Here is a 13961-nt window from a genome sequence, read left to right as displayed (position 1 = left end):
CTGATATTACAATAGAAATTTGCTTATCAAGTTTTCCACCTTGTTAAATATTCATGCAATGAGCATGTGACTGAGGTCATTGGATTTGAATTTTGCCTCTTGTCTGAATCAGTGATTTGAAATATTATTGTTCAAATAATTAAATACTCTCCCTTTGTAAGGACTGGATGACACTGCTAAGGCCTCTCCACATGCAGGTGATAATATGGTGGAAAAGTTTCAGATTTACACCTAGATGGGAACAAGAAATTGCTTGACAGTTGTGTGCAGCTGAACATACAAAATAATGATATCGTTACTTCATCATTACTCCCACACACAGTATGGCTATGACAGCAATAGCTGTGCACCGACAGACTGGCTCAAGGCTCAAGTCTAATATACAGGCAGGACTAGCCAGGGCACTTTTCCTGTATACAAGGGTGGTTTGAAAAGTTCTCAGAATGGAATAGAAAAAAGTACTTATATCACATACTTTTTTTTTTATTTTTCAATGTAGTCTGCTTGTAAATTAATGCACTTGGTCCAACGATGTTCCAGTGCCTTGATCCCATCTCAAAAATGAGTTTCCTCCAGGTCTGCAAAATAGTTGTCAACTTCGGCTATCAATTCTTCGTTTGAGGTGAATCTTCATCCACCAAGAAAAATTTTCAGTTTCGGGAAGAGATGGAAGTCTGACAGAGCCATATCAGGTGAATAAGGCTGGTGTGGCAAAAATTCATACCTTAGTTTGTGTAATTTAGCCAAGGCAATGGCACGTGTGCAGGCATGCATTGTCGTGATGGAAGATGACTTTCTTCGTTGCTAAACCTGGCATTTTTTCGTGTATCTTTTGTTGCAATTTGTCCAGGATGTTAACATGGTATTCTCCAGTAATTGTTTGGCAAGTGCGGACATAATCTACAAACACAATCCCCTTTGTATCCCAGAACACTGATGCCATGACCTTTCCCGCAGATGGAATTATCTTTGCTTTCTTTGTTGGTGGAGAATCAGCATGTTTCTACTGCTCTGACTGTTTTTTTTTTTTTTTTTTTTTTTTCTGGGTATAGTAGTGCACCCAAGTTTCACCTGTGGTCACAAACCAGCACAAAAAATCTTGTTCATTTCTCCTAAAATGGGCCAAACATTGTTACATTATGTCCATTCTCACGCGTTTTTGATCCAGCGTCAAGAGTCGTGGCACCTATCCTGCACAAAAAATCTTGTTCAATTCTCCTAAAATGGGCCAAACATTGTTACATTATGTCCATTCTCATGCGTTTTTGATCCAGTGTCACGAGTCGCGGCACCTATCCTGCAGATAATTTTTTCCATTTCTAATTCTTCAGTTAAAATGTGAAATACCCTTTCAGAGGTGAGCAATTTCACTCACTTTCAATCGGCGATCCTCCATGACCATTTTGTGAACTTTTGGAATGATTTCCAGAGTAGTGACACATTTTGGCCAACCACTGCGTGGTTCATCATCTAAGTGCTCCCGACCAAATTCAGATTCATTTGTCCACTTGGCAACAGTTGAATATGAATGAGCAGAATCCACCAGTATATTCTGGAAATCAGCCTGTATGTCCTTTGCTTTCATACCTTTCTTTATGATGTACTTAATCACTGCTCGGACCTCAATTTTTTCCATCTTCGCAAATTATTAAGCACGAACAACAGAGCCATGTCACAGCCACAGCTCTCTTCCAAGAGCACTGATGTGGCACATGTTTACATGCAGCAATCAATTGATCAACTCGTTGCACTAGTGCTGACCTCTCGTGGTGATTCCGAGAATTTTTCAAACCACCCTCGTGCTAAATACCTTGGTCATGTATCTGTTCCATGTATCTAATGATGATAGTAATTGGTAACCGGTGGGAGGCAAGAAAAGCTACAATATATTCGAGCATTGAATTTATTCAGTATTATTTGTAAATAATTCATACTTATGTTGAGTCATAGAAGGTTGTCTTAAATTGCCCCTTCCACAGTTCCAATATTTTCCTCTAGATTTTGGATGCAGGTTTTGGTAATAGATGTAACTGTAGCACAGCCTCAGCTATACATTAGGTTGAAAGGAGATAGTTCGGTTATGAGATGACCAGTTCAGTGTGACGTCATGAGAAAAAGTAAAGGCATTGAACAGATTACGCAGCACATTTAGTTTTTTCATTTTTTTAACAGCAAATATGTTGCAAACTTTAGAATCACAACTGCTGTAATTATATTCATATTTGGATTTGGCACAATTACTTTCAATCTTTGCTATGAAACAAATCACCCACCAACTGTTCTCTCATTGTGTATTCAACACGCCATCTTACCTTCCCATCACACTTCACAGTAAGTCCTGCCAACATTACCCCACAAAAAAGATAATGGCACTGTTCTCATTCTACCTCTTGTCCTGCTACCAACACATTATGCCCAAGTTCATGTGAGTCAACGGGCTTTTCTACAGAGGTTGAACAAAAATAAGGAAATGCCACGAGAAATGCAGGCTTGAATATATATGCAGACGCTACACAAGCCTGCAGGTTTTGGTGTTGTATATGATCATGAACAGTACCTGTGCAATGTCCTCAACACATTCACAAGTGACAGTAGTGGTCAGAATAGTGTTCGGTGTGATTAGAGAGCATTACGTCAGAAATAAGAGTATTTGAACATGGGTAGACAGTTGGTGCTCATATGGTGGGTGCTTCTTCCATAACCATACCGCACACAGAGAAAGTGGAAAAATATCATCTGCTATCACAAAGCAGCTGAAAGTGTATGTTGAGTGATTCAGTGAAGAAGATTGTGATGAAATATAAAGAGGACAACAGCTGCAAAGGTCACTGCAGAACTGAATGTCTCAATCATGAATCCTGTCAGCATCAAAACAATACAAGTGGAGCTACATAAGCATGGAATTGCAGGGCGAGTTGGAATTCCGAAACCACTCATCAATCATGCAAATGGCCATAACAGCAAAATGAGGCGCCAAAGCCAAAAAGTGTGGACTGTGGAGCAACGGAAGAGTCTTGTTTCCCACTGTTTCCAACTTCTTGCCAAGTTTACACCCCAAGAGCAAAAAATGGCAGGAGTTCAGTGAAGATTGGGGGAGTCATATCTTGGTATTTGATGGCTCCATGTTCACTCTGCATGGTCACCCCTACTGCCTAGAATTATATAACTATTTTGATTGATCAGGTCCATCCCCTACTAAAATGTTTGTTCCCCAACAGTGATGTGTTCCAAGACTGCAGGGCCTCTGCTCACACAGTTTGCTTCATCCAAGATGGGTTTTGTGAGCATGAGATTGACCCCTGGCCACCAGAGTCCCCAGATCTCATTATTAGTGAGTCTTTGTGGTCTACTTTGGAGAGAAGGGTACATGATCGCTATCCAACTCCATCATTGTTAACTGAACTTGTCTCTATTTTGCACGAACAATGGTAAAAGATTCTCCTGAAAACCATACAGGATGTGTACTACAATTCCAAGATGACTGGATGCTGTTTTGGATGCCAGCAGGTTTCTTACTCTGTACTACCCATGATAATGTGTTTCCTATTTGGTGTTACCACATTTTTATCTACCTCCTCCACATCAAAAATCTGCAAACAGCTGTGAACTGCACAATGGGAAATTACACATAGTATCACATATTATGGTTTCTTTCCATGCCACTCATGTAAGACATGTAGGAAGAATGGCTTCAATCATACAGGCATTTGTGCATGCTGCAATTAGTTGCTCTACTGACAATGCCATTGACATAATCACTCACCATATTTTACAAGCATTATGTATGAAAATAGCACTGGTTGGTATTTTCCGTGATCTTTCTAAGGTACTGTGTGTATCACAATATTCTCCTATATAAATTGAGGTTTTATGGAATTGATGCTACAGTTACACAATGACTAATGGCATACATAACCAAAAGAATGCAGAAATTTGTACTTAGTAACTCAGTCAATGTAATTAGGGAAGATTCTTGTGACTAAGGAGAAACCACATATGGGGTTCCCCAAGACTTGTTCCTCATATGTGTAAATGATCTTCTGTCTAATATAAAACAAGCAGAATTAGTTCTATTTGTCAATGAGACTAGTTTTGTAATCAATCCAAGCCTACATACAGGAACAGAAGAAACAGTAAACTAGGTTCTTAAAAGTGTCACTGACTGTTTTTCTGTGAACAGCCTAACTCTCAATTTTAAAAGGACACAATATATTCAGACCTGCAGATCTAAAGGTACAACACCAATGATAAGTGTAACGCATGGAGAGGAAATAATAAATAGGGTGCAAACTTCAAAATTATCAGGTTAAAAGCTGGAAAAAAGCACGACTTAGAAAAGTCTTCATTGCTCAAAAATGTGCTGTAAGAATAATATGTGGAGACCACCCATGCTCATCTTGTACATATATTTTTAAGGAGTTGGGTATTTTGATTACTGCTTCACAATACAAGTATTCCATCATGAAGTTTGTTGTAAATAAACCACTGCAGTTCAAAAGGAACAATGATGTACATAATTACAATATGAAATGGCATTCATTACTTCTCATTAACATTGTCTTTAGCACAAAAATGGGTGCACAATGCTGCAACTAAAATTTTTGAAAAGCTACCCAGTGATGTAAAACATCTGACAGACAGAAAAGCAAAATTTGAAAATAAACTGAGAAAGTTTCTCCTTGACAACTCCTCCTATTCCATATAATAATTTCTATTATTGTAATCTGTAAAAGGTGCTGGGTAGGAATTACTAACTCACATCTGTATATTTAAAATAAATAAATATAATGAACAACAACAACTTATACATGTTCAGCGTGTCATTATATTTACAAATTAATGTGTGATGTGAATGTAAAATTACTCGTTCCACATTATTACAGTTTATTGCACAAAGGGAACATGAAACTGACTAAAAGTATAATCATAGGTCTCTACAGGAGTGATGTGTAGGGAGCTGCAGTATAGTCCTAGGATCCCCACTTAATACTGGTTCTTAAAACTGTGTGTGTTGTGAAAACTGGCAACTGGCTCAAAATAATGAAAAATATGAAGTCCTCTATGAGTATTAAAAGAAATTCACTAAATTTTGGTTACACATGAAATCTTACAAATGTAAAGGCTCTTAACTGAACTAAATACTTTTGCATTACAACTATGAATAACTTAAACAAGAATCATCACATAGATAATGTTGTGTGGAGAGTTAACCAAAGGCTGCTATTTATTGGCAAAACACTTAGAAATTCCAACAGTGTCTGCTAGAGACTGCCTACACTATGATTGTCCATCCTCTTCTCTAGTATTGCTGCATGGTGTAGGATCCGCGTCAGATACGATTGATGGAGGACTCGAAAAAGTTCAGAGAAGGGCAACGTGTTCCGTATCATCATGAAATAGGGTATAGAGTGTCACAAATATGATACGTGAATTTAAATGGCAGTCACCAAAACAGAGGCATTTTTTGTTGCAGTAGGATCTTCTAATGAAATTTCAACCACCAACTTTCTCCTCCAAACGCAAAAGTATTTTGTTGGCACCCACTATGATCATCACAACAAAATAAGCTAAATCAGAGCTTACATAGAAAGATTTAAGTGTTTGTTTTTTCCGGGTGCTGTTCAAGAGTGGAAAGGTAGAGGAATATCCTGAAGATGGTTTGATGAGACCTCTGCCAGGCACATAATTGAGATCTGCAAGCTATCATATAGGTGAGTGGGCTTTCACTGTATAGTTGATGTCTGTCTTCAAGTGACTGCCAGTTCAGTTCCTTCAGTATCACTGTGACACTCTCCCATGGATTAAACCAACCTGTGACCGTTCGTGCTGCCCTTCTCTGTATACATTCAATACTCCTGTTTGTCCTATCTGGTACAAGTCCCACACACTTGAGCAATATTCTAGGATGGGTCACATGAATGATTTGTAAGCAATCTCTTTTGTGGACTGATTGCACTTCCCCAGTACTCTACCAATAAACTGAAATCCGCCACCTGCTCTACCCACAACTGAACCTATGTGATCATTACATTTCATATCCCTACCAGGTATCTGTATGAGTTGGCTGATTCCAACAATGACTCATTGATGTTATAGGATATTACATATTTTCGTTTTAAATGAAGAGCAAAATTTCTGAACATTTAGAACAAGTTGCCAATCTCTGCACCACCTTGAAATCTTATCAGATCTGACTGAATATTTATTTGGCTTCTCTCAGATAGTACTTCATTACAGATAACTGCATCATCCACAAAGCCTAATTCATTATTAATATTGTGTGCAAGGTCATTAATGTACAACATGAACAGCAAGACTCCAAACACACTTCCCTGGGGCACACCCAAAGTTACTTCTATAACTGACAATGACTCTTCATTCAAAATATCATGCTGTGTCCTTCCTACCATAAAGTATCATCCAGTCACAAATTTCGCTTGATACCCCACATGCTCATAGTTTTGATAATAATTGTAGGTGTGGTACTGAGTCAAATGCTTTTCGGAAGTCAAGAAACACTGCACCTGCCTGGTTGCCGTGGTCCAAAGCTTTCAGTATGTCAAGTGAAAAAAATGTGAGATGGTTTTCACAAGATCGATGCTTTCAATATCCATGATGGTTGGCATTGAGGAGGTCATTCTGTTCAAGGTACCTCACGTTTGAGCTCAGAATACGTTCTAAGATTCTATACTCGGTGCCAAGGATATTGGACAGTAGTTTTGTGGATTACATCTAATACCCTACTTGTAGACGGCAGTGACCTATGCCTTTTTCCAAGAACTAGGCATGGTTTTTTGTTCAAAGGATCTCCAATTGATTTAGTTAGAAGAGGCACTAACTCAGTCGCAAATTCAGTATAGAATATAGATTCAATTGGCCCGTGCAGCTTTGTTCAATTTTAACGATTTCAGCTGTTTTTCAACATCACTGACACTAATACTTATTTCATTCACCTTTTCAGTGGTACGATGGTTAAATTGGGTTTTCTTTTGTAAAGGAATATTTAAAAATGGAGTTCAGCATTTCGGCTTCTGCATTGCTACCCTCAATTTCCGTTCCTGTGTCATTGCTAGGGACTGGACACCTACTTTGGTGCCACTAGCAGCCTTAGCACATGACCAGAATTTCTTTGGGTTCTGTGAAAGATCATTTAACAATATTCTGCTATGGTAGTCACTGAAGGCATCATGCATTGCTCTCTTGACAGCCAAATATGTTTCATTCAGCATCTCTCTATCTATAGCCCTATGCTTCGTTTTACACCTATTATGCAGTAATCTCTGTTTCTTTAGAATTACTGTATACCATTAAGGTTCCCTTCCGTTATGAACTGTTGTACTGGGTACACACCTATCCAGTGCTTGGTCAACTACTCTTTTACATTTGAGCTGGAATTCCTCTAGTTGCTTCTGACCTGTGTTGAAAGTTTCAAGTTCCTCGCTGAGATATGACACTACTGATTTTTTATCTAGTTTGCTGAACATATACATCTTTCTGCTTGTTTCAGCTGTCCTTTGTACTTTGGTAATCATTGTTGCCATGACTGCATCGTGGTCACTGATACCAGTTTCAATGTGGACATCCTCAAAAAGGTCAGGTCTATTTGTTGCCATTAGATCCAATTTGTTTCCATCATGAGTGGAGTTCCTACCTATCTGTTGTAGTTTTCAGAGAAGGTATTTAGTATAGTTTCACAGAATGTGTTATCATGCCCACGACTAACAAAACTAATTTTCCCAATTAATTGTTGGATGATTAAAGTCTCCACTGGTGATTACAGTATGACTGGGGAACTTACGTATAAATGAACTGACGTTTTCTCTCAAGTTTTCGGTTACATTAGAAGATGAGTCTGGTGGGAGACAGAAGAATCCAATTATCATTTTATGCCCACCCTGATACTGAGTCTTGCCCAAACACACTCACATGCAGCATCAATTTCTATTTCAGTGGATTTGAGTTTTTTTGTCTACTGTGACAAATACACCACCTTCATTTCCCATTTGCCTATCCTTTCGACATACACTTAAATTTTCCCCAAAAATCTCAATGGTAACAATTTCAGGTTTCAACCAGCTCTCTGTATCTAGTATTATATGAGCTTCACTGCTTTTCACAAGTGCTTCAAACCCTTGCAGTTTGTTGCAAATGCTTTAGCAGTTTACCATTAGGATTTTAACACTCTAACCTTTGGGAGGCATTTCTTTCAATCTCATGCTGATACTTCTGGGTTTCCTTCAGGTATCATTATCTGTATTGGAAGGAGAGTCGCCTAATCTAAAAAACCATTGAATGCACCCGATACAGTCAGCTACCTGAACAGCAGCCTCTGACGTGTAGTGAACATATGACCTAGTTTCTCAACCCTGTGGCCCAAGCCCAGGAAGTCACAGCCTAGCTTATCACAGAACTTTCGAAGACTCTGGTTCAGTCCTTCCACTCGACTCAGAACCAAAGGGCCACGATCAGTTCTGAGAACTATGCTGCAAATTGTGAGCTTCGTTGAAACTCCATGCCCAAGGCTCGTCTTCTCAACCTACCCTGCTAATCGCTGGAATGACCCAACAATGCCAGATGACAGGCACCATTTGTTTCAACATATGCCAAAATCTGCAGTTGACTGCACCCTGTTTCCTCAATGGCTGCCAGAATAGCCTCCTCAACATGTTTAATGAAGCCTCCATGAATACAAACTGAGTGCACTAGTGTTCTTTCCTGCCCCATGCTGCCATTTCCCTAAGGGGTATCACCGTCCGCCGTACATGTGAACTGCCGACGATTAATAGATAGCTACCCTTTTGTGTTTGCCTCCTGCTGACACGAGACATAACACGATTCCCCAAAACAGGTGAAGTGAGTCCCAAAGGCTATTTCAGTAAAAGATAGCACCTCAGACTTGTTGGTTAGGGAGATTGGTACAACACACTGAGTCCTCCCTAGTCCTCGTCCACCCTGTACAGGAAGCCTAGATCTCCCCACTGACACACCACTCGCAGTCAAGTGGGTATGTATTGACAGATCTTGTACTTTCTGCAGAGGAGACAGGATTCACAGGAGAGGTTAGTACTTGAGGTACCTATGGTATAGGTATCACAGGTACATGACTCTCAGGAGCTCATCCAACACGCCAATTCGCAGCAGCTGTCAATCATTTGACACCAGTTAGGGCTATTTCCAGATGCTTACAACCAACTCATCCTGTAGTTGAGAACAGCATTCACAGTGGGTCTGCATTTTGGCTGGTGCAATATATTACAAGGCAGAGAAAAAATAACATTAAATTAAGCCTGCTGATTATATTTTTATCAGTTGAGCTAAAAAGTTGCTAATCCCCAATAAGAATTGAAGGAGATTCACAAAACGAGTTTTCTATTAAGGCAACATAAAAACCCATTGGTAAAAGTTACTAGTCTCCTAAATGATTTTGATGTTAATTATAGTTGTCAGCACACTCGAAAACCAAGTTAATTTACGATAAATGCAGATAATATACAGGGCTACTCCTCTTTAAGGGAAAACTGGATGTAACACTGTATCTTAGGAAACTTCTACAGTAACTAAATCATAAACCTCATCCTGTTGAGCAAAGAACAATGGTAGCTTCCAAAAATTCTGACAAACGCATGTTTATTTGCACTGATATAAAAGGAAATTCATGGGTGATGTCCACTTTGGCTGAGCTGTGAACCACAACCAATTTTATACAAATTAAATAAAGTGTCCAAAACATTCGCACTAGTAATTTACGAAAATATAGTTTCATAAACATCTGAAAATTCTAAAACTAGCCTGCTTATCATGTAATTGCACAATGAAATTAGAGAAAGATTGTTTTCAGTGAGGATAGGCCTACTGTCTTTAAAAACTTTAAAAGACCACAATTTAGTTCAAGCCTACAATTGACGATAACAATATTAAGTTTATCGCGGCACTTGCGAATGTCTATTTCAATCAAAACCTCTAAAATGTGCAGCAACAACAAAGCACGTCTTCTGCCTGTTGCAACTATCAATGAGTATGTCACAAATTTCTTTTGTAGCCCATACAACTATTTTTGGTACTAAGTGTTGGTTCGTTACTGAGTCAAATCATCCTCATATCTCACAAACTACTGCATCTACCTGACTGCCTTGATCTATGGCTTTCAGGATGTCATATGAGAATAGGGCAGACTGTATTTCACATGAGTGATGTTATAAGAATCGATGCCTGTTGGCATGGAATTGTGTTTAAGATATATGTACCGTATTTCCTTAAGTTTGCACTCGGAATATGTTCTACGACTCTACAACAAATGGATGTCAATGATACTGGATGGTAGTTTTCAGGATCACTTCTGTTACCCCCTTTTTTTTGGGGGGGGGGGGGGGGGGGACCGTTCCAGATTTAATGTAATTTCTGTCATAGCAATTAAAGGTACAATGTAAATTCAGAACATCTGTATTACATACTAGACAAATGTGCAATGAGTATTTTGGTGCATACTATGTACACATATTATACCTCCAGAATCAAGGGGAAGGGGTAAGCGCATACATCTTAGTGAAAATTAATGTTCCTTTTAACTTAGAATACAAAAGATAGCAATCCTTTCACGAACTTAAAAAAAAAAAAAAAAAAAAAAAAAAAAAGTTTCCCTCTATTTGCTGAATGAGTAGGCACCTATAGTTACACCATAGGGTCTGGCGAAGGATTCCCCTGAATAAATTATGCCAGCATCTGCCTGGCGCAATGACTTGTCTTTTGGAGAACCACAACATGGACCCTTCCTAAGCCAGCTACTTTACCAATTCCCCCAGGATTAAAACGAGTGTCATTCGTCGCTCTTCAGGCTTTCCTGGTAGATCTATTGAATGTGTATGTCTCTCACACCACTGGCTAGATTATGCTGTGTAAATTCCACAGTTCTTAGTCGATGCAACTCCTCAACATCATTAGATGGTTACTGACTGACTCTGAGCACTATGGGACTTAACTTCTGAGGTCATCAGTCTTAGATGGTTACTGCTGATGAGTAGCAACTGCTGGTGTCCACACTAAGAGGTGGTACTAATATGGAGGCCTCGTAAAAAAGTTGCACATGTGACCAAGTTGTTTCCAGATGCATGATGGTAATGTGTCCAGTATTTGTTCAATTCTGTAAAGGCCAATTTGGTCTTAAGAGAAAAGGCACATAAACAAGATGCCTTGTCAATGTGGAATGTCATATTGGTCAGCCATGCCATACAGTGCAAGAATTGGGATTAACTAAAGTGTTTGATATTGCTTTGCCAACACATAACGACATTGTCACCTTTCAACCTAAGCTATACCTCAAGCTACACTACAGATAAGGTAAGTCATTACATGTAAGATTTCACATTCACATTTGTTGGTTGACTTCGAGCCATGCTACTGATCAGTATGTCACCACATCCTGACTTCTAAAATGTATTAAAGGTACAAAAAAAGTATTGTATAGTATGACATGATGATATCACATGTCACATCATTATCAAGTTACAGGATGAAATCTACTTATGTTATCAGAACAATATGATGAATACCATCATTACACAGGCATAAACACCTGAGCCACTGAGATAAAGCTGCAATATCAAAGCACTGTCTAAGCACACAACAGTGCATGACAAATGAGAAGTCAAAGATTATTAAGTTCAGTTTCATCTGTCTGGTAGTGTTTGATGCAGGAGGTGATACATATTTGCACATCAGATAACCTTATAAGCAGAAACTCATACTTACAACTAACTACAGCTTGGAATACCAACACTTACTGCCATTAGATACACAGGAAAACAAGGGTTTCCAGTAACATCTCCAGTGCAGTGTAATGGAGGATACACCTAGTTACCAAATTTGGGTTGGCTCCTTGACAGTGATGCCCAGAAACAAATACCTGTGGTCCAATGCATGTGTGGAAGGCTGCAGCTTGGTTCCCAGTAGGGGGACCTGGATGCATTACAGTCATATACCAGGAAGGAACTCAGTTCTCCTGTGCGAATTTTGGAAAACGCCTTCAAAGCAAGATCCCACAATGTGCAGTGTGTATTGTTTAATACAAGTTACAACTGTTGCTTCCATTGACATGCAATACCTGATACCTATAAACAGTCTCTCACAACCTCTTTTTCAACCCTACCTGTCTTGTAGCACTCATAATGGTTCATTCTTTTACTCACGTCCTTCCCCTCCAATTTCTCGTATCAAATAAAGTTATGGTAAGTAATATATCTCCAGATGTCACCCTCTTAAGCACTGAAGTGAACGTAACACCACACAAATGGTTGACATAAACTATAGAAAAAAAAATAGCACCAGTAAAATCAGAAATACCACCATGACATGTAAAATAATCGTAAATGAGAGAGAAAAAGGACTTATGCAGAATGAATGGAGTGTCAAGATTGTATAGAATTAAAACATGACGAACATCATTACTGCTTCAAATTGTTTAAATATACAGAAGAACAAAAGGAGCAAACCCTGCCAGGTACCTCATAATCTCTATCAAAGTGATGTAACTCCAGTTATAAACACAAACAATGAAGCTGATGATATCTTTCTCGTGGCAGCAAAATGAAAAAGCTGTAGCGTAGCTTCTGTCGAATACTCCACGATTTAAAACACACAGTTTCAATGAAATGCTTCACTTCTTTACGACTGACAGTCTACAAACAGCACACATAGCATCTAACACAGAAAGCGTGTAACTATCTAAGTAAGTTTCAAACGTAAAATATATTCTGGATTCATATGTGATATTCATGCAGGTAACATTTGAACTTACTCCATACAAAATACCAAACCACCATTTGGTCCAAACTTCAATTCTTCGTCTTCCATTGCATCATCAACGTGAATAAGTTGCCGAATATCAACGACAGGATCATAGTCAAAAAATTCTGCTGCTGGATCCAGATTCACAACGTTGATTACTTTCTTCTCATCCGCTGCATGTTTCACTAACGTAGAACAGTACGTGGACTGTAAAGGGAGGACTTGTAATTTATGAACGATCACTCACAATTCGATAAATGCAATCACAATCGCAGAAAAAAAATCACATTACCTTCCCGCTGCCAGCAGGGCCCATTACAAGTTGGCCATATCTCATGTTTGTATAATTTATGTATTCACATAACTCAGAGCATAAACGTGAAAACACATAACCTCATCCTCACTGCAACAACAGTACAACACATTAACACAAACAATATCAAAGTATTCGGCATAGCAAACGCTAGAACTTTACATCCTTGGTTTAGAGATCGATCCCTGCAAGCAGCTAAATTGGCGTGACGCCACCGTCCGAGTATGGGGAAAAATTCATTACACATTCAGATGTGCTTGCATATTTATTTAGTCCTTCAAATCCTATATGTATAGAATATATACAAGGATATTGGACATGGTTAGGTATTTACAAGATAAAATACAGTTTGTGTTGCAATCCTAAGGACTAGATATTGAAGTAATTTAGCACAAATTCATAAATACAGCAAACATTGCAGGCAACATACAAAGTAGAATATTATTAATGCATCTTTATTTTTGTTGTTTGGCTATTATATATTCTGTCAGACTGAAAAGTAATGATCAATTAGATATGCCTTTACTTCAGCCGTAAAACTACAGAGTTTAACTATTGATTTAATATGTTTAGATAGATTATTGAAAATCTTTATCCAAGTATGTAGTGTGCCTTTTTGGCACAATGATATTCTCACCTGTTTCATATGAAGGTCAGATTTTTGCCTTGTATTGTGTGCATGTATATCTTCATTATTTAATAAGATATCTGGGTGTCTATTGATATATTGTTTGATGAAAACTGATGCTTCGTAGATAAAAATGCAAGAAAGAGGAAGAACTGATAGTTTTTTGAATATTGGTCTGCATGATATCATATTGTTTACCCCTTCAATAATTCTTGGTATTCTCTTTTGCATCCTGAAAAG

The 13961-nt window shown here is 38.5% G+C and overlaps 1 protein-coding gene across 1 annotated transcript in view; it reads right to left on the bottom strand.

Moving 5' to 3' along the window:
• LOC126419234 (GPN-loop GTPase 3) overlaps nt 1-13244 on the bottom strand; it is a 31064-nt gene extending 17820 nt beyond the window's left edge. Inside the window, exons 1-2 of the mRNA XM_050086382.1 lie at nt 13073-13244; nt 12791-12987 (exon numbers count right to left, since the gene is read on the bottom strand). Of these exons, the coding sequence (XP_049942339.1) occupies nt 12791-12987; nt 13073-13117 (242 nt within the window). The 5' untranslated portion in view covers nt 13118-13244. The remainder of the gene's footprint in view (nt 1-12790; nt 12988-13072) is intronic.
• Nucleotides 13245-13961: the final 717 nt, after the last annotated feature.

Source organism: Schistocerca serialis, chromosome 1, assembly GCF_023864345.2.
Source record: "Schistocerca serialis cubense isolate TAMUIC-IGC-003099 chromosome 1, iqSchSeri2.2, whole genome shotgun sequence".
Taxonomy (NCBI): domain Eukaryota; kingdom Metazoa; phylum Arthropoda; class Insecta; order Orthoptera; family Acrididae; genus Schistocerca; species Schistocerca serialis.
This window is presented reverse-complemented; position numbering and strand designations above follow the sequence as displayed.